The sequence below is a fragment of the Carassius carassius genome, chromosome 48 (genome assembly GCF_963082965.1).
Source record: "Carassius carassius chromosome 48, fCarCar2.1, whole genome shotgun sequence".
Lineage (NCBI taxonomy): Eukaryota > Metazoa > Chordata > Actinopteri > Cypriniformes > Cyprinidae > Carassius > Carassius carassius.
Window position 1 is genome coordinate 10507635 of NC_081802.1, and position 27178 is coordinate 10534812.

Consider the following 27178-nt stretch of genomic DNA (forward strand, 5'->3'; position numbering starts at 1 on the left):
AAGTTCTTCAGAGAATTTTTTTTACAATAAACTGCAAATGAAAATCTAAGCTTTTTGACTTTATTATTCACAACATTGCACAGTTCAGTCACACAGGATGCAGAAACCATTTTTATAATATGCAGTATTATCTTGATTGAGTTTTCTCCTTCGCTTACGGCTGTGAGACTGGCAAAGTGTGTGAGTTGTGCTGCTTGCTTCTGGTGACCGGTTGAAGGATTCCACGGGGCTGCTGTGGTTTGTAACTGTGAAAGGGGGCTGCAAACAAAGTTTCAGTGGCAAGTAGTGGGAAAGGTGGAGTGGGGGTTTCTCAGCACTTATTAGTCACCGTTCATGATCAGTTGTGATGTCTACAACACATACACCGCAAACACACTGCAGAAAGTGAGAAGATCGAGCAACAATTCGCTAGTCACTAAAGGCAAGCGAGTGATTCACTGACTTGCATAACAAGATTAACGCAAATAAATCTTGTATAACTATGAAATTGCTTCTTTAAAACAATGTTGCTTTTAGCATTTAGCATTTTTGCTGTTCACAACTGGATTAGTTTACATTTCACACTCACTTTACTGTTCAAAGTTCTTCATTTCATCTTTTTCCTGCTTTAACCACCTGAGAGATTCAGGGAGAGAAGTACAGCGAAGAAATAGGAAGTTAAAAGTATATTGTCTTTGTCTTATACAGCTGAAAACCACATCCTCTAGTGCAAGATCTAGTTGTTTTCTTGTATTTATCATTGTTGAAAATCTATCTTAGGCTACTTCTGGTAGTTCCTATGGTGCTAGCAGAAGCTACAAGCTAACAGACTTGGTAATCTTAACAAATTTCATTATACAGCTTTATAAATTAGGATTCTGACTGGTCAGTCCCATCATTTTGCTGTCAAATATTTTTGAACATTGATCGCTAAGCTGTATATGTAAGCAATAAGATATGAGAGGCCGTGCTGTATCATGAATAAATCATGACTGAAGGGTGTTACTGCAATCTCTTCAACTACTATTTATTCACAATACAGCAAGGCCTCAAAGTACCTTATTGATTTTATAAAACGGATACCACACAATAAAAATATATATATATATATAGTGAAATTGTACTATTTTGAAGCGAGTTTGTTAAATACTATCCTTCCGCAAAAAAATGTAAAAAAATAAAAAAGTTCCTGATAGCAACAGTAAATTGCATGAAATAGTCCGAACATTTTTAACACCATATATGGTATTTTCTCCCACATATACATCTGCTTTTACTCTCAGAGTGAGAAAACGTCTGTTTTCAGTCTTTTAGTTTTGAAACTGACCGATTCACGGCGCAGTGCGAGTTTGCAAGCGTCATTACGGTGTAAACTGATGGACATACAGAATCATACATGAAACAGAAAACTAATAAATATAATAATATTCCCTCCTCACTTCGGAAACTGTATGCATATGTATACACTTTACAAATGATGATAGTATAAAAAATATAACAAAAGATTAAGTGTAAAATTAGGAAAAAATTAGGAAATGCTTGCGATCTGCAAGCACATCAAACATGATGGAAAAGACACATAATGTTGTGAATTTGTTTTATGTGTCACCAAAGTGCATTCTTGTCCTGCTCAAATACAACATATAAGAGATATTATGATTCTCCAAAAACAAAAACTTTATTCATACATATTTCAGTCAAAACTCTCTATTACTACCATGTAAGTGCAAAATACTGTATCCCAGCACACATGACACAATGATGCACTGTGCCTCTCAGTATCTGGTTGGCAGGACTGAGCATGATTTGTGTCAGGAGAAAGCAGGCTGAATTCGGCACCTGCACCCCTCGACCGGCCTCCTCAACCCGCTGCTCGATACCCCACGAAAGAGCCCCGACCACCACCCCCTCAGGAAGGATGGCCTCGGCCGCAAACTCCCCCCCCCGGAGCACCGAACAGGCGAGAGAGGGCATTGGGCTTGGTGTTCTTAGATCCCGGCCGGTACGAGAGGGTGAAGTTGAATCTGGCAAAGAAGAGCGCCCAGCGGGCCTGACGCGAGCTCAGCCTCTTGGCCGAACGGATGTATTCCAGGTTCTTGTGATCCGTCCAGACCAAGAAGGGCTGCGCTGACCCCTCCAACCAATGACGCCACTCACCCAAGGCCAATCGTACCGCCAGCAGTTCTCTATTGCCGATGTCATAGTTACGTTCTGCAGGGCTGAGACGACGAGAGAAGAATGCACAAGGATGAACCTTCCCATCATGGAGGGAACGCTGAGATAGAACTGCGCCAACCCCAATGTCCGAAGCATCAACCTAAGCATCGACAATGAATGATCTGGAACCATCTGGAACCATCAGAACAGGTGCAGAGACAAAACGGGATTTTAAAATGTCAAAGGCTACCTGCGCCTCCCGGTTCCATCTGAAGGACACCTTAGTGGAGGTTAGGGCTGTCAGCGGTGCAGCGATCTGACCAAAATTCCGGATGTATCGCCGGTAGAAGTTGGCAAAACCCAGGAAACGCTGCAGAGCCTTCCGGGAGTCAGGGACCGGCCACTGGGCGACAGCTTCAATCTTAGCGGGATCAGGCTTGATCCCCTCCGTAGAAATATTGTGGCCAAGGAACGTAACTGACTCAGCGTGGAATTCACACTTCTCCGCCTTGACAAACAACTGGTTCTCTAGTAACCGCTGGAGAACCTGTCTGACATGCTGGGTGTGTAATTGGAGAGAAGAGGAGAAAATCAAAATATCATCCAAATACACAAAGACAAATTGATTAATCATGTCACCCAACACGCTGTTGACGAGTCCCTGGAAAACGGCTGGAGCATTGGTAAGACCAAACGGAAGAACCAAGTACTCGTAGTGTCCCGAAGGGGTGTTAAATGCCGTCTTCCACTCATCCCCCTCCCGAATGCGCACCAAGTTGTAGGCGTTGCGCAGGTCTAACTTGGTGAAGACCCGAGCTCCCTGCAATAATTCAAAAGCAGAAGACATTAAAGGTAGGGGGTACCTGTTCTTGATAGTAATGTCATTCAAACCTCTGTAATCAATACAGGGGCGCAGGGAGCCGTCCTTCTTCTGAACAAAGAAAAAACCTGCACCAGCGGGAGAGGAGGAATGGCGGATGAGCCCAGCCTGAAGTGACTCACGTATGTACTTGTCCATGGCCTCTCTCTCAGGACCTGAAAGGGAATATAAACGACCCTTAGGCGGAGAAGAGCCCGGGAGGAGATCAATGGCACAGTCGTAGGGGCGATGCGGAGGTAGCAAGGTGGCCCGGGCCTTACTGAAGACCGCCCGAAGATCATGGTACTCAAGACACAGAGACAGGACGAAAAGCAGCACCCAAACATGACACGTGACAAGACTGACTCCAGGCTAAAACAGAATTACCGACCCAATCAATGTTGGGATTGTGCTTGTGCAATGATGGCTGCCAGCAATATGAAGATCTATCTTGGGAGTGACGTGGGTGATTGTGGTAAGGGGACGGCCAGCTAATGACCATGCTGATACGGGACTAACCAAAGGAATAAGCGGTATTCTCCAACGTTGAGCAGAGGCAGCATCAAGGAAGTTCCCCTCAGCCCCTGAGTCCACAAGGGCGAGTCCAGTGTGTGAACGACTCTGGAAGGAGAGTTGGAACGGCAGCTGAGTGCGTGCTGCAGGAGAGCTTGAGCTGAGAACCGTGCCCACCAGGACTCTCCGCCTCACTGGTGGACCCTGGCCCTTTAATGGGCACTGAAGGGGCGAAGTGGACTCCCTTGCCGCAGTATAGACATGCCCCCGACAACAGACGCTCCTGCTTCTGCCGTGGTGTAAGCCGTAGACGACCCAACTGCATGGGCTCCTCCTCCGAGGGCTGTCGGCTGGCTGAACTGGCTGAAGAGGACTCTAGGTGGTGCCACGGGGCGGGTGTTTGCCATTGTTTGCGGCGCCGGCTGAGATGACCCTCAATACGGAGCGCGAGATTAATGAGTTTATCCAATTACCGCGGGAGCTCTATGGCCACGAGTTCATCAGAAATGGCGAAATCCAACCCCTCAAGAAAACGAGCGCGCAGCGCGCTCTCATTCCAGCCGCATGCCGCAGCTAAAGTCTGAAACTGGATGGCATAATCAGTGACGGAGCTCCTCCCCTGTGACAGTCGTGATAACTGGGCCGCCGCCTCGTCACCCTGAGCAGAGCGATCAAACAATTTGGCCATCTCTTGACTGAAATCCGCGAAGGTGGCACAACAGGAAGCCCGCGATCTCCATACGGCAATTCCCCATTCGCGGGCACGGCCCGAGAGAAGTGTAAGGATGTAAGCCACTTTGGTCTCCTCATTAGCGTAACGCCGGGGCTGCAGAGAAAACACCAGCGAGCATTGGGAGAGAAACGCTTGACAGGCGTTAGGATCGCCATCGTAGACCGGCGGGTTGTTGGCATGGGGTTCGGGCTCGTGGGACATACCGGTGTGAAGAACGGACCCCCGGCTCATTGCCTCTCGCTGAAGGTCGTCCACCCGTGTGAGGAGTTCGGATACTCGGGCACTAAGAACGTCCACATCCTGCGTGGTGGTGTTGAGCTGGGTGGCATGCTACCCTAACAAAACTCCCTGTTGAACGAGAGCCGAGCGAAGCGGATCAGATCCCGCTGAATCCATTATCTGGTCAGACTGTTCTGTCAGGAGAAAGCAGGCTGAATTCAGATGCGGGTAAACTCAAGGCTTTATTAAAGCAGAGGAGACAGAGAAGATGAGTCACGGTTCACAGGTTTCACTCGTAGTGAGAGGATGAGTAGCAGATGAGTCACGTTTCACAGGTTTCACTCGCAGTGAGAGGATGAGGAGCAGATAAGTCAAAGCAGATGAGTAATGTTCCACAGAAGTACGTATAACCGCCGAACCGGAGGGATGACAGCTGGAAGCTACTAGGAGCTCTGGGCTTGTAAGAACAAGGGCAGAGAAATCAGCTAAACACACTGGAGCCTGAGGACAAGACACGACAAGGTGAGTACAAAGAACAGCTAGAAGATCGGAGCTATTGGTATGAGTAACAAATGTCTGACAATAGACAGAGAAACGCAGGGAATAATAAAGGGGAAAAAATTAGAAGGACAAAGAGAACAGGTGGCTAACAATTAAGGTTAACAACGGGGAAACAAGGGAGGCGGGGAAAACACAAACAGGCAGACGCGGTGAGCTGTCAAACCATCCCAACACACACACACACACACCAAAAGGCAGGTGATTAGCCCCGAGACCCGACAGATTTGTGGTGTTAAAATAAGATGTTCATGCATTGAAATGTTATCAATGAAATTGGGGTGTGCGGCAGGCATTCATTGCCCATGAGACCGTTTAACCGACATGTCAAACAACCAATCACAGTTTGTTTCATTCCTCTTCACGTTTCGAGGCGTAGAAATGTCGCCACAATAACAGAACAGTGTGTAAAACTCTTGGACATATTTTAAAGATTCTATGTTGCAAACTTTAAATATTTAACATACTTTTGAAAATCCAGCGTTTAGTTGATCCTGATAAGCACGCATCACCACAGTTGTAAACAAGGCAGCTTTCTTCTTTCGTGACGGGGTTTGGCACCACGTCATCTTTGATTCCAGGTGGAACGTTTAAGAACGAGACACACACGTCTCGTGGAAATCCTGTAGAATTCAACCAATCCGATGGCGACTTCGACACTCCTGAAGTGTTTCCTATTTTGTGTCCCATATGCATCAGACGTTTAGCCAACAGTCTGTGGTCGTGACGTCTGAGGCTGAGACTAGGCATGGCGTACTGGTGTGTTCACTGTGCAGACTCATTGGCATGATTGAGAGCAAACGTGAGTGGTCAGAGGCTTACAGCAGGGTGTGTAAAAAATAAAACATCTCCAAAAAATTGCTAGTTTTATTCAAATATAGCCAAAATAGCTCTTTGATGCAATTTTTTTTAAAGTAGCTATATTTGGTGACAAAATCCTCAAATTGGCAACACTGTTCACTTCCATTGAAGAAAATTGAAGTCATTGTCCCATTAAGGCGCGGTAATATTGTGCTGATTTGGGACCAGAGTCTGCGCAGTAGAGAGCGAAGTGGAGCTGCGTCCCACCAACACTCATGCAGAACCGAACGCAAACACACACCCCTGGCTCTTTTTTAAATTAGCCTGACTGGTCCAATTTTTGTCTGTTGATTTTTCGTATAAGAGGCTTGTGTTAAAAATAAGGTAAATACAACTCCAATCTCTTCCTGAAGATCCCGAAAAAGTCTGTTGGCGCCTCAGTTCGCTCATGACGTTTTACTTACTTACATCAGCGTGAAAAAATGTACATTAAATGGCATAAACCATGTTTGAAAAAAAATATTTACAGTGAAATTTAATTATTTACTTTGTCTCACAAACATGGTTTATACTGGGACCAGCCACCTGGGGGGGGGGGTCAAAACATGATGGCTTTTCTTTTGAGGACTAGTGCTGCACACTAATGCCTTGTCCAAATACCTACACTTGCGGTCTTTACACTTGGCTACTTATATGATGTATTTCCTGTATTTGGCCCGTGTTCAAGTGAGCATGAAGACAGCAAGTGTGTGTACAACTTTTCATTATCTGATGGGACACACTTTAATGTCTGGTTCTTCTAATTAAGTGATAAAAAGAAGTTGCAAATGATGTATAAAATAAATATAGGCTAGGCCGACTCACCTTTGAACCAATAAAACATGTAGTACTTTGTTTTACTACCAAATTATATGTAATATCTTATTATTAATAATATTTAACTTAGGCTACATATTGCAAAGGTTTCTATAACAACATATTGTATCCACAGACTGGTTTAAAGAAACTTAGCCTAGCTATATCAACACTAACAGAAGTAGCCTTAAGGTTGCTTTAAGAAATATACTGTACACCACATTTTTCAACATCCTTCTGTAATTATTAATTCTTCTTGATTCATTAATCAAACTAATTGTCTCCTCTTTTCTGTCATTCACCAAATATATAAACAGTGGCATTGTTATATTTTATCCACTGACATAGCCTAGCTATGCCAACTTTCAACAGAAGAAATGATTGCGTAAAAATATTATACACCACATTCTTAAACATCCTTCCTTAATGACAGTCTTGTTTCATCAATCACACATTTTTCTTTCAGTTTGAGTCACAGCCTGACATATGAGATGGCTTTGTGCAATGACATCATAGGTAAGCAAAAGTGTAAAATTATACCATGAAGATGAATATTCCAGACTGCAACACTACTAGACATTTTGTAGGCGTAATAATGATTCAGTACTTCCAAAAACAAATCCATCAATCGCAAAATACAAAATTGCAGTGCATATTAAAAATGGAAACACAATGCAAAAGACTTTGAAAACACAGAACAATGCCTGCACTGTTCATTATCTGGATTTGCACAGAGTTCTGAACTCTATAATCGGTAAAAGCATATTAATATTGCATTGATAGAGATCTTGCATCTTTGGTGAGAATGTGAAACACAACACTTCTCTTTTTTAGTTTATTCATAGACCGTTTAGTACAAAGTATCTGGTCACAGGCGACTTGATCTACAACATCATCTAGACATCAAAACCACTGTCATTTTGTAATACGATTACACTTATTTTCTTTTTGTTTATATGTACAGGTGCTGGTCATATAATTAGAATATCATCAAAAAGTTGATTTCACTAATTCCATTCAAAAAGTGAAACTTGTATATTATATTTATTCATTAACACAGACTGATATATTTCAAATGTTTATTTCTTTTAATTTTGATGATTATAACTGAGAACTAAGGAAAATACCAAATTCAGTATCTCAGAAAATTTTAATATAACTTAAGACCAATACAAAGAAAATACTTTTTAGAAATCTTGGCCAACTGAAATGTATAAAAATGAAAAGTATGAGCATGTACGGCACTCAATACTTGGGGCTCCTTTTGCCTGAATTACTGCAGCAATGCGGCGTGGCATGGAGTCGATCAGTCTGTGGCACTGCTCAGGTGTTATGAGATCCCAGGTTGCTCTGATAGCGGCCTTCAGCTCTTGTTGAGTCTACATTGTTGGGTCTGGCATATCACATCTTCCTCTTCCCAATACCCCATAGATTTTCTATGGGGTTAAGGTCAGGCGAGTTTGCTGGCCAATTAAGAACAGGGATACCATGATCCTTAAACAAGGTACTGGAAGCTTTGGCACTGTGTGCAGGTGCCAAGTCCTGTTGGAAAATGAAATCTGCATTTCCATAAAGTTGGTCAGCAGCAGGAAGCATGAAGTGCTCTAAAACTTCCTGGTATATGGCTGCGTTGACCTCTGACCTCTGAGCTCAGAAAACACAGTGGACCGACACCAGCAGATGACATGGCACCGCAAACCATCACTGACTGTGGAAACTTTACACTGGACCTCAAGCAACGTGGATTGAGTGCCTCTCCTCTCTTCCTCCAGACTCTGGGACCCAGATTTCCAAAGGAAATGCAAAATTTACTCTCATCAGAGAACATAACTTTGGACCACTCAGCAGCAGTCCAGTCCTTTTTGAGGCAAGACGCTTCTGACGCTGTCTGTTGTTTAAGAGTGGCTTGACACAAGGAATGCGACAGCTGAAACCCATGTCTTGCATACGTCTGTGCTTAGTGGTTCTTGAAGCACTGACTCCAGCTGCAGTCCACTCTTTGTGAATCTCCCCCACATTTTTGAATGGGTTTTGTTTCACAATCCTCTCCAGGGTGCGGTTATCCCTATTGCTTGTACACTTTTTTCTATCACATCTTTTCATTCCCTTCGCCTCTCTATTAATGTGCTTGGACACAGAGCTCTGTGAACAACCAACCTCTTTTGCAATTACCTTTTCTGTCTTGCCCTCCTTGTGCAAGATGTCAATGGTCATCTTTTGGACAACTGTCAAGTCAGCAGTCTTCCCCATGATTGTGTAGTCTACAGAACTAGACTGAGAGACCATTTAAAGGCCTTTGCAGGTGTTTTGAGTTAATTAGCTGATTAGAGTGTGGCACCAGGTGTCTTCAATATTGAACCTTTTCACAGTATTCAAATATTCTGAGATACTGAATTTGGGATTTTCCTTAGTTGTCAGTTATAAACATCAAAATTAAAATAAACATTTGAAATATATAAGTCTGTATATAATGAATGAATATAATATACAAGTTTCCCTTTTTGAATGGAATTAGTGAAATAAATAAACTTTTTGATGATATTCTAATTATATGACCAGTACCTTTAAATAAGAGGGTTGACGTGTGAGAATGCCATACTTCCCTGTGTGTGATATGGGTAATTTAGAGACAAGGTCAAAAGGTTGTCTCTTTAAATATTTTACAAATTTCTTTTTTTAAGTACATCATCATTTGCCTTCATGTCTGTGGTTTTTACCTCCTGCAGGAAACACTACTTTGTTTTGTATTATAGCAGATGGTATGAGTAAAAAAGTGTCATGACGAGAAAATAATTGGCATTTTCTTGTGCAAACATGACTGTACCAGATGCTTATGGCCAACAATTGCTCGGCTGTCACGTCATTTCATTTAATGTATTTTTTCTGGTTTTAAAAATAAAAGATAAACTTTAGTTTCTATGCCAGTTTTTCAAACAAAAAATAATAAATAAATAATCAAAATGCTGTGAAATGTTTATTATGAACATCATCTTGGCATTTGCAAAAATAAAAAAAAAGTTGAGAACCATTAAAGGTTATATATGCATTACATTACAGAAATTAGTCAAAAACATTCATATTTAATATTACTTCATGATGACATGAAGAATAAAAAAAAAAAAAAAATTCCAACACAGAGACTTAGATACATGCTTTTTTAAACAGAATTTGTGTCATTGGTACAATATAAGAACAATATTCTTAACACATTTATGAAATAAACTATCTGGAACATAAAAATGTTGAGGATCCCCATTTTTTTTTATTTATATTAAATAAAACCGTAAAATTAATTTTTACAAAAATATATGAAAAAAACAAACAAACAAACAAACAAAACTTTCCTTTAGTTTCACAGTAGTTACTGACAAATTCTGGCAGTTTGCAGTGTACATACAACACTGCTTAAAATAAGACAGTACAGAGTGCATTTTATCTGTTCGAACAAAACGGCCCATAATCTAGTGGTTCTAAGCTTTGTGTTAAATAAAGATGGATTGGTAGAAGGCAATAAGGTTGAGACAGATACCCTGTGTTCTTTAAACTGTCGTATTTTAACATTAGGGGGCAGCAGAACAGCTTTGTACAGTGCCTTCCTGTTTCATTTTAAGCGGCAGCACTTGAGCAAGGTCTAACTCATCATTAATGCGATTTATAAACAGAAAATACAAGCTTCAGAGGATCAGTGGCCTGTGCACAACAAGCTATCTCTCTCTGTATTTTGTAAACTCATGCAAATTAACATAAAATAAGTTATGAGACTGACATTCCCTTTAAAACACACTTACACTTATATAGAAGAGGAATGAAGACGTGTACAACTAAAGGTCACCAGTAATAAAACGCTCAGAAAGATTTTTTTTTTTTTACGCTTTAAGAGTTTTCACACATAAAATTTGCTTAATTTAAGAACATTTTATATTGAATAAAAGTATTTCACTTTAATTTATTTAACATGAAAACGGGGCACTATAATGAACACATAAAATGGACATATATACATTAAAATACAAAATGTCTTAAACCCAGATACTGAGGCTATTGGTATTTAGCAGATGTAATGCCTTTATAAAGACAATGTGCTTTTATGTTGTTACTAAAGTACCTCTGTCTGTGTGTGCGCGTTTAACTTCATATGGGCATGACTCAGAAGTAGGTGGCAGTGTTATATAGAAGCACTTGTTATCTGGCCTTATTATCCATAGCAAACTGAATTAACTATCTCTTTATGTAAGATATCATTAAACAGTCTTCTAGCATCTCATGTTTCCAACAAAGTGGTTAACAGGTTGAAAATATGGGGATAATCCAACAACAACTCCTTGTTAAATTGGCAGTGTGAAATGTATGCCCACTTTATTGCCTACAAGCTATTGAGAATATAAATTAAATTGCCTAGCAAAATTCTATAATATTAAATTTTTAACTTTTGAGGGCAGTGGCAATTTCTTGGCAAGCAGAAAGCACCCCTTTAAATAATTCTCGACTTTTCTCACAATTACCTCCAAAATATTAAGAGCATAATTTAACTTTCATTTTAGGAGGCCATATTCTTTCGAAAATTGCATGATAGTATTGTTAATGGTCATTATACATCACTACAAGCTTGTCCTTCTCACATGAGAAGGCTTAAAATGGTTACCTAATGCCAGTCACACAGAAGTATGTAATTCATCATAAACGTCTTAATAAATGTGTAAAATATCCCAAGACACCAAAAGGTTAGATTATAAATAGCCTAGCTGCTGATGGAAAGTACCCCTCAGCAAATACATTATTCATTGTTCCCATTAAAACCCTCTGTGCCTTAAAATCCGAACTGCAGGACTGGTATTAGAAATGTATTTCAGTTTGAAATAATAATGTGCGTTTAACTCCTTTAAACTGTTAGTGTGTCCATTTTATATCATCTTCATGTTGAACTTTCGTGCCCCTCCTTGACCCCCGCTGGCGGTGGGACCATCTACCTTTCTGAACGAATACTCAACTGAGAAATTGTTTTTGTGCTGACCTCGTCCTCGGCTCCACACAAACAAGAGAATGAAACAGAAAAGCACAACACCCAGAAACATAATACAACCCATTGCTGTGGATACCAGGATGGTCTTGAGGTCCAATGTGAACTTGAGGAAGACACGTGTGTCGTTTAAGTTCGTGTCATTAAGATCACCCACGTAATAGGTGCGATTGGCTGCCAAAGCACCATCCAATGGCAATCCACTGACTGTCAGGGTGGCAAAGTAGGTATCATTGCCACCAGCATTGCTTGCTATGCAGATGTAGGTCCCGCTGTCTGTAACCTGGGCGTAACGGATCTCCAGCGTACCTTCAGGCAGGACAATCACTCGCCCAGTACTCTTGGTGGTGATACGTCGGCGCTGAGGTGAAATCCAAAAGATGGCCGGAGTTGGGTCTCCTTCTGCTCGACATACAAATGACACTACCTGGCCTTCACGTGCCGTCAGCTGCTGCAGTTTTCGGTTGCGAATTTTAGGCCGCTGACAGGTGAAATGGTCAAAGAGTGCAGAGTCCGAGAAGGTACTTAGTGTTTTTCCTTGCAATTCCACAGGTGTGGCACAAACAGGTGACTTTCCGTCAAAGTTGAGGGTCTTCCGGCGCTGCAGGATCCACAGTAGGCGGCAATCACAAGACAAAGGGTTGCTATCTACACGCAACGTCTCCAGCGTGTTGACCGAGTGGAAGGATCCCTCCTCCAGGGTCACTAATCCATTGTTTGACAAGTTGAGCAATCGTATCTGTTGCAGGCCTCCAAGACCGTAAGGTTGTACTAATATCAGGTTTGTACCAACTAGGTGTAGTTCCTTCAATCGGACAAGATCCCGCAAGGCCCAGGACTCAAGAACTGAAATGGGGTTGTAAGACAGATTGAGGCTAGCCAAGTGAATTAGGTTGCGAAGAGCACCCGTAGGCACGGTGGAAATGTTGGTGTTGGTAATCGAGAGCCAAGAAAGGTTGAGACCTTGGAAGCTATGAGGAGAGATGTACTCAAGGAACTGCCAGTGGTCAATCTCAAGACCCCGCAGTCCACCAAGTTTGCGGAAGTTCTGCTCTTCCAATGAAGCGATACTGAGGTAGCGTAATCGAAGAGTCACCAAACTGCGAAGGTAGGAGAGAGACTGTCCAGTTATAGAGGTCAGATTGCACCTCTCGATGGTTAGCTCCCGGAGTCCCACCAATCCTATGAAAGCCTTGTTTGAAATGTACACTAGGTCATTATCACCAATCTCCAAATTGCGGAGGTTCTTCAAGTCTTGGAAGGTGAAGTCTAACAGGATGACCAGCTTATTCCCACTTAGGTCCAGAGTGGTGAGGTAGCTGAGACGTGAAAAGGCACCCATGGGCACGAGTTTAAGCTGGTTGGCTCTCAGACGCAACACTCTCAGGTTAAGCAAGCTGGAGAAAGCGTTAGGCTCCAACACACTGATGAGGTTCTCGCTCAAGTCTAGCTCTTCAAGTCTCGACAGAGTCGCCAAGTCATTATATTCCACCCAACGCAAACTGTTGCCGCTCAGATCCAGCAACCGTGTGTCAGCCGGGATGAACCCAGGAATAGAGTCCAGGTGTTTGTTCTGGCACATCACGGTTCTCTGATGAGGGATACAGTCACATCGCTGTGGGCAGGTTTGGCCATGTGTTAGGGATGCAGCAATTAGGAGCACATACAGCCCTGGTAAGCTCAAGCTTGGACAACCCGCCATGCCCCTTCCCTACCTTACTGGGGCCGAATCACTGCACCTCACACCTAGAGAAAAGAACACACACAAAACAGGTATTGATTAATCACATCTTTGCAGCTCTCATCTATAACCACTTCTACATTGTGAAACAAATAAACTCTCCCGAATCAAATGATTACTTAGTTCGTATGAGCATGAATACTACTAATGTTTCAGAAAACATAGGCCAAAAAAGAACAGCTGTTAAAATATCTTTGTGAAGACAGCACATTTTTTTAGACTAGCATTGATAAACAATCTTGAGGTCAAGTATCTGTAAAACTGCAATTTTATTGAATTTAACCCCCCTTCATAATACCATTAAGACCTGTTCACACCAAGATGAATGTTTGTCGGAAACTGAAAGTTGCACAACATTGCTTTGTGTTTACCAGGGTAACTGGAGTGTTTATGCTTTTCTATAAGCATCCCTGGCAGAGAGTGAATTTGCATTTTCATTCACCCAGTCTGCCATTCTGCATGCATGGATCTGAATAGACAACCTGGATGATTATATTGCACAAAATGTTCATGACCAACATTCGTCTTTGTGAGAACAGGCCTTTAAAACTGTAAGATTAAGCCATTAAAAAGCTATTTTCACTGAAATGGTAATGACAAAGTAGAAAAGGCTACACTTTACACATGAACAGACTGAAATCTCAGATGACGTAATTTCCTCTTTAAGATTTTCTTTTAAGATCTTTATAAGCTAAGAAATATATCTCCTGTGTTGAGCTTTAAGCTAGGCATGGCTTCAAAATGACTTAAGATCATGTTTGATTTGTGTTAGGTAGCATTTCAATGAAAGACTGAAAGGAAACTGTTGGATAAATATATTTTAAGTTTAACTTGGTCTTTACAAATGTGCAATGGAAGACATCACAGTCAGTGAATTTTGACATGGACATTCAGGCCCACCCTGGTGCTAAAGTATACGAGACTTAATGAACCATAATGAGACTTACCTATGGAACAGAAGTCTAATAGTCCAAGAACCAGCTACCAGGTTGTTATTGAACAGTGACATTTCAGATGTACCCCAGCACAACCCTTCTTCTCCCTCCCCCATCATCTCTGGTAACCCGAACGAATGACCAGCCCCTGGTTCAAGCCCATATCAGTTGACACTAAGAAGCTGTCCAATCAGCACACACCACTGCTTCAAACAACAAATGGAGTGTATAGGATCGCTATAAGCAATCAGCAGCGTGGGGTGAATAGAAAACTACACCTGACTATGACTCAGGTGTCAAAGCTTGTGTCATGGGTCATTATGTCAGAAATTCATGAATACTAATAATAAGATGATGATTGATACCCTGCCACTTTTCTTTCCACCCCCTCGTGAGATGTCAACAAAGCATATTTAAATTGCTTATTAAATTTAATTGTCTTCAGGAAAGTGCTCTCATTTGAATTTATATATCCATGCAGATGCACAATTGTTAGAATACAAATGCTGTAACTATATCACTGCATAGTTAGACATAACATTCAAAAAGATATCACCAACCTAATAGGATATTTTATCCACAAATGAGAATTCTGCCATTATTTACTCATTCTAAACCTGTATGAGTTTTTTCTGCGGAAAACAAAATATATATTTTTGACTGTTTAAACTGTTTTTATCCACATAATCAAAACTAACATTGGACCCCACTGATTTTCATTGTATGGACAGCAGAAAGAGAAAAAAAGGAAAAAGATAGAGACATTTAAAAAAAATATTTTTGTGTGCTGTGGAATGACATGAGGGTGAGCAAAAATGTATCTAAAATGTAATTGCAATTTTGGCTTTCCCTGCATTGGAATTTGAAAGGAGCTGACCTCAACCTGAAAGCCGTCAGGTGTAAATGAGAGACACGGCTACATCTTTGCTCTGTTGCTCACCTCAGCAAGGTAGCATGTCACCTGAGAATTACATAACAGCTGTTAGTTGATACGTGAAGGGCAAATCAAGCAATTAGTGTTTATTTTCCCGTAACAGCTGTTGAGAGGCTGGTTAAACATAAAATATCAATACAAAAAGATCTATGTTCTAAAACAGATTGAGAAAATGAAAAACTTATATATTATTTATAAACTTATATATATTAATAGTATACTATTATATAGAAATACTATAATAGACCAATAGTATATAAATAACACTAGTTTGATATTTTGTTATCTAATGAAACCACAATCACAATCAATAACTTGCAGTGTTAGTCATGTTATACAATCATAAGAAGCCTGAAATCAACGCATCCTGGAACCTATGATCTATTTAGAGCTAGTCGAAGTGAAAAGGAAATGAAAAACATTCAACATTTTTGAAAAACACTTTCAAAAACTTTCTTGCTGCTTAATGTGTCTAATCCAGGATATTGTCCTACACAAACAAGAACAGGTTTAATGATGAGAATGGAAAAAAATTGCAGCATAAGCACAGAATGATATCGCACAAACATCAGAGAGAAAAGTCTATCTGGGTTGAAAAAAAAAACTTAAACAGATGATACAGACCGGGAGCAATTAAGGCAGCCTAGTAACTTAATTAGAGAGAAAGCACATTAAAAGGAATAATGACGCACACTGGAAGGGAAAAAATATTCTAGGGCAGGTGCAAGAACTCATGGAGGGGGCCATGAGCTGAAGGGAAGTGTGTGGAGGTGTCAATTTTCCCATATATCACCGCTGGATCTGCACTAGTTTTGTGCTGCTGCTCTCCAGCTCACGTCGATTTCAAATGCTGCCCACACATCTCTACACATATCCATATGTAGACTCCTCATTCTGTCTCCTGCTGCTCCACAAGCCCATCTATCATCTGCAGCTTGGGGAAACCCGACAGTGGCCCGCGAGGAGACAGGATGAAGAGGCCCGAGGATGAGGAAGGGGCAGATTTCAAAGGTTCAGGGTGAATGTGGGTTCCCTGGAGGTGCCATCTCAAGAGGACATCCTTCTTCACAGGAGCAATGTAATCCTTGGCCAAACAAAAGCTGACAAGTGCATCAACGTGTGGCTGGAGAACAGAAGCCATCTGAGATCACAGATGTTCTCGGATTCAGCAAATGTTTGGGAGTTCAAGGAGATGACGAACAAGGAGCAGGGACAGCGAAATGCTGACTTTAAACATGCTGACTGTGTGAAGAACAAACAATCATGGCTTTTTTTAAACACTACACAAGTCATTTTAAAAAACCTTAAAGGGAAAATTTGGCCAGAATTGACGCACATGTTGTTCTAAACCAGAACAACTATCCTACATCTGTGAAACATAAAATTTGAGATTTTTTTTGTCAATTTTTCAAATGTTTTAGTTTCGGACCCCATTGACTTTAGTTCAATTTTCAAAAACATTCTTCAGATGATCTTCTTTTATGTTCCACAGAAAAAATAAAGTCATACAGCTTTGTAAACATAAAAAATTAACCCAACAGCTGGGTTAGGACATATTTGACCCAAAGTTGGGTTAAAACAACCCAGCATTTTTTAGAATGTAAGATAATAATAAGATATTTTATTGTCATATTGATATAAAAATCATAAAGTTTGGGGTAAAATTGTGCAGCCTTACAAAGTAGCACAGCAAAAAAAACTTAAGACTTAAGATTAAGAAAAACTTAAGATTTTTCCCCAAATCGTGCAGCCCTACTTGTAGTTCTCTCTCCACATTAACTGGTATAGGAAGTATATGAACGTGAAAATCATATCACCTTTAATACATAAAAGGTTAAAAACCATTCAAGAAGCTTCATCTGATCTGGTTCATAACAAGCATGCTAATCAGTTACAACTAATGAGAGATGGCATGCTATTGTAGGAGGGGCGCAGAACAATCACACACAACTCTTGAGGGGATAGAGTGTCAATTGTGTTTCAGCGAAGAAAGACAATGGCTCAGCGCATCCTGGGAACATGACTTGTTGTACATAATGTGCATATTTGATACAGGTGAGAACAGAAAGACCCTGTATTCTAGCAACAGTTGTCATTGCTCAGTTTCCTGATGGGATGAATTATTCAGTTTATCATGGTCCATGATCATGACCTACTAGCACAAAGAGACTGACCACACCTCCCTGATGGACCAACTCCAACAAGAATAGTGATGTACAGTATTGAACATTCGCTCTTTTATTGTCGTGTGAATAAACTGACGGGTGCTCTACTTGACAGCTGCTTGGCACGGCGCTTAATGCAGGTTTCGCTTAGACAGACGGGTTAGATGACCTAATCCTTGGCTCCAGCTATAGTGCAGGAACTAGATAATTAGGTCAAAAGATAGGCTTGGTACTAACTAAATGTGGCAATCAAGACAAAAAAATCGAAACAGTCACCACTGCTGGCATCTTCTTCATGGTGTCGTTTTCTTTAATCATACCTACTTTTGACATTGACATAGCCAGGCCAAGAATGGATTACGACCCACAGTTATTTTTAAATAATTTATACAATATTATTATCATCATATATTATTATCATCATTATATGATGATATCAAAAGATATCAAATAGCTTAATTTTTTTGCACATTCCACATTTTTAAGGCCACATGGAGGATGTCTGCACGTGGCTTGTGTTGGTTCTAAATTTCATTCAAAATTGTAAAAAAAAAAAGTATGCAATGAAGGCCAAAGCACCTTGACCTTGAAAAAATATCCAGCTTTCGAGGAAGAAGCCATTTGGTTTAATTTCTAGATGAAAAAAAATGCTATTTACAGCCAATTTCCATGGACATATGGAGAGCACAGTTTCTCCACAGGATGTTGATAATGGCATTGAAAACAATGGCTGTTGGCCAAAAAAAGTCACATGAATGTGACTGAAGAGAAAAACCAATGACGTAAGGCTCGCTGTGCTCACAGTTTTGTCTGACTCACAGCCCTTTGGGCCACGTTGGACTCATTTACAAAATTATAATTGAAAGTCGTCAAAATGCAGCAGTACTAAAGTTCAGCTTTGAGATGGAGTCTAATCATTTTGACATTCAAGGGCCATTTGCCTTTACTAAACAACGACTGAATGTGCCTTTATCACAAATTGCAAGCATATTTATTTTGGCGCTCATTTTAAAAGGTTGGGTTTAAAAACACATTAATTCAGGAAAGAAACAAGATGGTATTCACAGTATAACTGAGTCAGTGAATCATATGGAAGCCTGTTTCCACCATGGAATTCCAAAAATAAAGCTAATTGCAACTTTTTAATCTCACAATTCAGGCTTTTTTCCACAATTCGGAGATTATAGGTAGCAATTCAGACTCGGAATTGTGAGTTATGAGATAAAAACGTGCAATTGTGAGAACTGAAAAACGGACAATGTAATGGGAACTATTTAGTCTAAAATGTAAGTTATACATTTTATAGTTTTTTTAACTATAGTATTACTACAGCAAATAGAAATTTTGTTCAAATATGTATGGCTGTCATAAAAGAAAACATGAAATATTCCAAGGTTTTTGAAAATTTACTAAATCACTGGATGAAGTAGCTCAGATTACAATGATGGTGGATGTCGTACTCTATTATGGCGTGACTCATCAGATTTAACACGGAGCGACATCCCAGAGAGCTCAAGTCCTGAAGCATCTCCAGTTATATTCTCTTGAGCAAATAAAATTATTAGTGCCTGTGGCATCAACTTTAAAATGTCAAAACACACACCTCACAATATTTTCAACCAAACATAAATTACCTTCCGCTGCTTTGGTATTTCACAAGATCAGTTTCTCTTGTAGTTATGCAGCAGCTAATGAGTTCCACTGGGCAGTCCAGGTCCTAGCAGCACTGCATTCAGCATGCATGTGGATAGGGCAATAGTAAAGTAGGTCAGCTATGTGCGGCACCCCTGGCACAGCCAGCAGAACCCATAAATTAACATCCTTTCTGTAAGCCCCTCCAAATTGAGACACGGCACTGGCAGGACTGCCGTCAGTCACTGAATCTTCAAAGCTGAGGAAATAAATCAAGAGGATTACAGAAGTGGCATAAAGATTGTGATTTCACACGAATGCGGTGTCATAATGTTCATCACAATGACTCAATGACATCTTCTAAGTATGTTCTAAAGTTAATAAAACTAAGCCTAAAGTCAGGGAACTACACTAACCTTTTCCACTGGTGGCACTTGCGCTACTAACTTTTTCAGTTACTGGCGCAAAACATGATTTGGTCGCACAAATTATTATAGTAAGCCACTCTAGATAATAATGAACAATAATGAAACAAATATTGCATACAGATGTGCTTTTTATTTTACTTGCCATCTTTTAAACCACATGCCTGTTTGTTTTATTTCTTACAGTATACACAGTGCATTGCTCTTGGTACCTTAACCCAGGGCAGTAGCTGGGGTTAGAGGGGCCCTGGTGCAGGTTGTACAGTGAAATTGTTTAATTTGTACTGTATGTTCGTTCTATTTATTTATTTGTGCTATTTACACAATGTTTATGTTTTTAAAGTTTGTTTTTGTTCATTTAAAATAGTACTGCATAGTCTTCACTGTAAAATAAAATACACAGTCAAAACCAAAATGTATTCAGACACCTTCAACATTTCTCACATTATGACAGTTTATTTGTTATAGTTTAGAAATTGGTAATAAAATATGACTAGAACTCAGAGTTAAACTGAGTCAGAACAAATTCCTCTTGATAATGTCAGATAACTTTGATAGAAAGATATGTAATGGATTACAATCAACCAAATCTTCAGACGACTGTCAGTATGACAATATTTACACAACTATCAGTACTTTGTTGAACAATTAACTAGCAATGCTTAATTTTGTTCAGTCTGTGGTGTGAAAAGGTTGCATTAGCAATTAAAGAAAGAAACACTTAAGCAAAACATGGTCAGGTCCCTAATTTAATATATATATTTTTTAATCAATTTCACTGGTAGTCTACAGTATGAAGAATTTTTGGGTATAATATTTCACAGTTCATTGTATTTTGCTATACTCACTTACATAAATGAACTAGTGTCCTGCACCCACTAGTAAAACAATATAATCAATTATATCTGATTTTTGGTTAGACTGTGGATAAATTCTTGTTAAAACTACAAAGTAATTCAATCAAGAGCAGTGAGTGATTTACTTTCATTTTCATACATTAAAGACACCGACAGCAGAGCTAGTAAATTAGGCACGGTCACTTTAAGAGACAATGCATCCATTATAAGGATACACATCCGATTTCTTTCTCAGCTCTTTACTTTCACTTAAGACATAACCACAGACTTTTTCGAACACACTTTCCAAGACGGGTATTTTGACATATTTTGTATGTATTTGTTGTCGGTACAAAAGCAAGAAGACTTTAAGACGCGTCTCTATGGAGGTAAATCAGTAGCTAAACTCGAGAGGTTGAAGATCTGTTTGTGAGAACTTGTCATATTAATATTTGTATTTGTAAGTTAAAATTTAAACTCACAGCTCTGATGTGAAAAGCTGAATCTTTCAATTTGCACACACAGACAATGATCAAAACACCCGTGTTTTGAATTGGAAGTTGTAGATTAATAGTCACAAATGTGTAGAATGACATTCACACAAAGAAAATGACATACACACGTTTACGACATATTTACTTTTGCACTTTACTTCAGTTTCGCTGCACAACGTCAAGTCGGCACTTACAACCTCTCAGATCTGGAAGTACAAGTTCAAATCCTAGCGCTCTGACTTTTGCTACTCTTTTTGCGCTATTCTGTTGCAAAACTCACTTGTGCACTTGTATATGCAGATGTGAGAGAGCAGAGCTGTGGGCGGGGCTTTGGGGCGAATGAAGACATTTTATTGTTCGATGCCCGACCAATGAACAACGCCAATTGTTTTCACTGAATATCCTTAGCTTTGACAGGATTTTAAGACACTGCATTCATTTTGCCATTCAGGTATTATCTAGTAGACAAATAATGCAACATATTTTATATGTATATCCCACTGCATATTGCAGAGTAAACTCGCTGTACCAGAACATGCTTTGATCTCACCGCCACGCGGTCACGTGGTTCATGGAGCTATCAATAGTACTAAACTAAACGTTTTGTCAATATGCTTGAAATGTATTAATTGGGACAGACAGCAGTTTCATTATATTTGCAGTGATTTCTAGTAATTTGTAACACACAAAGTGCATTGATTATGCATGGCTAACTACGTTGACTCATGACTATGCGTTACAATAGCATTTTATACTGGAAAATGGAACAGCATTATGTTCTCATACTCCTCCTTGGCAGTTAAATGTGACTAAACAATTACGTGTAACTTTTAACCAATAAAATAACTGTACTACATGTTAACTCAGTCCTGTTTAGTTCATTTGAAGAGATCATGGTACTAAATAATATGCGCAATAATTTTGATTCATGAATGACCATTTGAAATATAACATTTTCTAATATGGTTATTATTTATATTACAATAACTGTAGTATTTAGGTTTAAATTCCAGTGCAAAGAGGCACGCTTTAAATTAGAGGCATTTGGTGGACAGAAAGATAATATTCATATGCAATTCCATTGCTTAAACACTAGATGGCCTTGTTGATGTTTAATAAATACATGTATTTAGCTCTACTAGTTGCTCAAAACAGTATTTCTGGTCATAAGTGCTTATTTTTTAGGTTTTCCTGTTTAATGTACATTTAGACATTATTAAACACTCGATTTTTATAATAATAATAATAATAATGTTGCATTTAAAAAGGTTCATTACTGACAAGCAAATTGGGAATTTAACCCAATGAAGAAGTTAAAATTATTTTTACAAAACATAAAAATAATAAAAACAGCATTATATTGCAACTCTGGTAGAGTGATATGCAGTGGGATATACATATAAAATATGTTGCATTATTTGTCTACTAGATAATACCTGAATGGCAAAATGAATGCAGTGTCTTAAAATCCTGTCAAAGCTAAGGATATTCAGTGAAAACAATTGGCGTTGTTCATTGGTCGGGCATCGACCAATAAAATGTCTTCATTCGCCCCAAAGCCCCGCCCACAGCTCTGCTCTCTCACATCTGCATATACAAGTGCACAAGTGAGTTTTGCAACAGAATAGCGCAAAAAGAGTAGCAAAAGTCAGAGCGCTAGGATTTGAACTTGTACTTCCAGATCTGAGAGGTTGTAAGTGCCGACTTGACGTTGTGCAGCGAAACTGAAGTAAGGTGCAAAAGTAAATATGTCGTAAAAATGTGTGTATGTCATTTTCTTTGTGTGAATGTCATTCTACACATTTGTGACTATTAATCTACAACTTCCAATTCAAAACACGAGTGTTTTGATCATTGTCTGTGTGTGCAAATTGAAAGATTCAACTTTTCACATCAGAGCTGTGAGTGTAAATTTTAACTTACAAATTCAAATATTAATATGACAAGTTCTCACAAACAGATCTTCAACCTCTCGAGTTTTGCTACTGATTTACCTTTATACGTCTCTGCTTGCGCCCTGAACACCAGAACACCGCGGTGCTGAATTGAGCTCTTTAGCTTTTCGCTTTTTTTCTGTTTGTTTAAACTGCGATTTGTATTTGTTCGTTTAGGTGCAGGAGGACGCGAACGTCCTGAAGGAGAGCTCGGTTCAGTGTTGCTGTTCGTGAGACGCGTCACTCTCTCGTGTGCACCAAACACAGCGCGCAAGTAACCAGCTACTCAGTTCAGCTTTCCCGCATTTTGTGTTTGAATGCTTTAAACTCATTTGAGTTCTTGAGAACTTGATGTATTTAATGCTCGGAGCACGTTATAAAACGTATTCTTAAAATACACATTTCTGTTTTAATAAATAATCATATTTAATCATAGCAAAAACATAAGTATGTACAAAAATAATCAGTGATACATTTGTGACCCCATAAAAATTATGGTCGCAATGGCACTTCAAAAGGTCGCATATGCTACCATTTCGGTCGCAGTGTAGTTCCCTGCCTAAAGTGGACACATAGGGCCATACCATATCTTAACGATCTAAGTGCATGGTCTAAAGTGCACAGCCGTAAGTGTACTCAGTACTTGTCCGAATCCACTTTTGTTAGTTTAACGACGGGCAAAAACGGTCGGCACGAGTCATGGGTGTGTTTTGGGCGTAACATGCAAAGAACCAATCATAATCTCCGATTCGCTATTTACATTGCAGAATTTGCAAGAGTAAGGACTGAGCGCTTCTCCAGAGATGAAAGGTTCAGCTTGTGTGCGCAATATTAATATTATAAATGGTAATTCTTAAATTTTTAATATTTGCCATGTTTGTGCGCTGCTGCGCATCCCTGTGTGTGTAATAAGCAGAGTGTACGGGTGTTGTTCACCCGTCTATAGGCACATATTACTAATGTGATCGTTAATTTACACAAAAAATAAATAAATAAAATATTGTGCCATTGACTTTAGACCGGGTTTCAATTTGTCAAAGGTGCAGTCTATTTCAGTTGCCTGAAAATAACAATGCGTCTGAACACACCTTGTTTTCAGTCCAGCATGCCCATGGGCACACATGGGCACACATTTAAATCAACGTGAAAATGATACCTGCGTCAGGCTGAAACTAGCAAACAACACTCAACAGCCACTTTATTTGGTACACCTGCTAATACTGGGTTGAATTCAGAACTGCCTTAATGTTTAACAACTTAGATTAAACAAGATGCCGGAAACATTGCTCAGAACTTTTGGTCCAGATTGACATGCTAGCATCACGCAGTTGCTGCAGATTTGTCGACTGCACATCCATGATGCCAGTCTCCCGTTCCATCATCACATCCCAAAGGTGCGCTATTAGATTGAGATCTGGTAACTGTGGAGGCCATTTGAGTAAAGTGAACTCATTGTCATTTTTAAGAACCCAGTTTGTGATGATTTGTGCTTTCTGACATGACGCGATAGATAAAAATGGTCAGCAAAAATATTTAGGTAGACTGGCTTTTAAACGATGATCGATTGGTACTATTATTAATCATCATGTAATGTATTATGTATAATGTAATGTATTAAGGGGCCACTATTATGCCATTTCAAATATTCCCTTTTTATGCAGTGTGTAATGTTCCTGTGAATGCAAATGATCTGCAAAGTTGTTAAGCTGAAAGTGCACGATAAATACAGTTATTGTCTCCCAAAAGAAAGAATCGACTCTAAACAGCCTAAACTAGTAGTCATTAATTCAAATCCCACTTTTGTGATGGATACACGTCACTGTGTAACACATTTGCATAATGCTCGCATATATTCTACATTATATTCTCAAACACTGTGGCTTGTTCATGTGGTTAACATCATGTAAAGAAGATGCTGTGCCCTACACTGTAAATTTGTTTTATTTTCACTTCCAAAGGAAGAGGCTACAAAAAAACAGCGACTGATTCGGCGCACTTCATTCTCTTTCCATGAAACCTGTAAACTGGTTCTATATTCTATAACTATCGCAGTTTGCCCGAGCATTAAAATGATTTAGCATTTAGTAGGATTCAGTCAAATGGATTTCCAAATGCATTTTTGCATATTGTTTCTTCTGCACAGTCACGACATAAGAAGTGTGTGGCCCTGCCGCTCACACACGCAGCTTAGAGGGAACACTGCTCAGTATCCAGTTTATTTGAACCAGCCAGCTCCACTGAATAGCAACATGTAAGTATGTTTATATTTTCTATATTTATTTTGTCATGTCATGAAAAAGAAAAAACATAATCATGCAACAAAGGACACATCTAATTATGATGGCTTCCACTACCACCTCTTAATATACTTATCTTAACTGCCAATTCATTAGTGCAATTGACTCTTGGGGCCAATTACATGTAAACACAGGGTGATAAGATTACAAGGCATTCAATTGGGGCGAATATAACACTGAAGTTGCATAGGGTTTTAATTAGAAGGATGAGAGAGCTGTAGAAAGGCAAGCATGAAGCCTGGTATTGCATGAGAAATGTCTTTGGGCAGTGTCAGAAAAGGCCACGGCCTAGCTAGGTCGCATGGCGGAAGTTGGACGCCATCCTACAGTCGTCTCTTTGGCTTGAATGGATTAGAAGACACCCTTCACTGGCTGGCATTCTAACCCTGTCAAAACGAATCACTTCAGACTGCCTAGCCACTGCCTAGTGGGTTAGCTTAGCCTTCCGTGAGAGTGAATTTGGATGTATATCACGTGGTTTCAGAATCAGTCACACAAAAAAACACACATACATGTACATAATGAGATGAAATGGTTTAACTTCTGCTGACTGTTCTGAAGTACAACTTTGGCCCTGGTTAGCAAGTACAGAATGCATTAGCATTTATGCTAAAAATGCAAACAGCTCTATGTTTTTTTTGACTACCTCACAAAAACATTTTGCATCACTTTTACTCCTGTGGGATCATCTTAGTGCACTGCTATGCTAATGGGATAATAGATATGCTAGTTGTTCATACAGTCAGAGTGTGACCTTTGGTGGAGATTGGCAATCCTTTGCTAATCTATTGCTAGTTGCAGCAGCTGCAATGACAATCAGACCCTCCAGCTTTCGGCAACCCGTCTGCTGCCTCTTCACAACATCGTCGCCTTTAATCAATGTTCTTGCTGCTTACAAATCAGCGAGAGCAATTAGACACTATTAGCTTAAGTTATCAAGCACCAATGAGAGCCGTTTCTGATTGTCCTGCTGCGTGAAAGCTGAAGCTCAGTCTTTACCTCAGTAATTTACCCTGTTCCTCCCAATTATAAGAAGCCTTTGGCAAAAACCAGAAATTCTCTTGTGACATACAGGTAGTAGCTCTGTTTAATAATCTACCAAGCTGCCTGCATAGGCAGAATCCTAGCTGTCACGCAACTCCATACAGTATGTGACTGATTAAGAGCACACTAAATAGGCAACAACTCACAAAATAGTGCTCCTCACAGGAGAATGTGACTCATTATTAGTTAGCATGTTGCTAAACTAACAGCTTGATATAAGCATAAGCTTGAGTGCAAAGCATTATCAGTAGCACAAAAAGATGGCAGCATAATTAATTTGCCTACCTTAAAACTCAGAAGAGCCTGTGATCCCTTAAAATACTAACTCTATAACTCAGTTTACTATGTTTTCAGATGGAGCATCAACCAAAATAAAGTCTAGGAATCTATGAAGTGGCAGTGAGAATAGAATATATTAATATATTAATTCCATTAATAAACTGATGAATTGTAATATCTTTCGCATCTTGCATCTTTTTTCAAACTTACAGATCGTAAGTCGTGCACTCTGTAGTTCCTCAGGGTTCCATTTTGGGCCCCTTGCTTTTTAACATCTGCATTTTTACACTTGGTCAACTTTGGAGATCTCTTGGTCTTAAATTTCATTTTTATGCAAATGACACTAAAATGTATATACATTCAGAACCTGAGGATACTGTGCCTGTGGATTTTCTTTCTCAATGTATTTCTAAGAAAATTTTCTCTATCTTAACAGTGAAACGTTTGACTTTATGCTCATTTGTTCACCCCACCAATTACGTAAAGCTTGGTCAGCTACTTTAACTGTTGATGGTTCGATCATCGGAGTTTCGGACAAAACAAAAAAAATCGGGGGTTGATTTTTGATTCTAATCTAACATGTGTGCCTCATGTTCAGAATACTGTTAAAACATCTTTCATCCTAGAAATATCATCAGATTAAATCCAATGCTGTCCTTCACTGTTGCTGAGAAGTTGATTAACACTTTTGTATTTTCTCATATTGACTATTGCAATGCTTGGTTGGCTGGGGTTTCAATAGCTACGCTAAACAAATTGCATATTTGTGTA

At 39.6% G+C, this 27178-nt stretch overlaps 1 protein-coding gene across 1 annotated transcript in view; it reads right to left on the reverse strand.

Moving 5' to 3' along the window:
• Positions 1–9363: 9363 nt before the first annotated feature.
• LOC132131746 (leucine-rich repeat and immunoglobulin-like domain-containing nogo receptor-interacting protein 3) overlaps positions 9364–27178 on the reverse strand; it is a 31818-nt gene continuing 14003 nt past the window's right edge. Inside the window, exon 2 of the mRNA XM_059543839.1 lies at positions 9364–13437. Within this exon, the coding sequence (XP_059399822.1) occupies positions 11576–13393 (1818 nt within the window). The 5' untranslated portion in view covers positions 13394–13437 and the 3' untranslated portion in view covers positions 9364–11575. The remainder of the gene's footprint in view (positions 13438–27178) is intronic.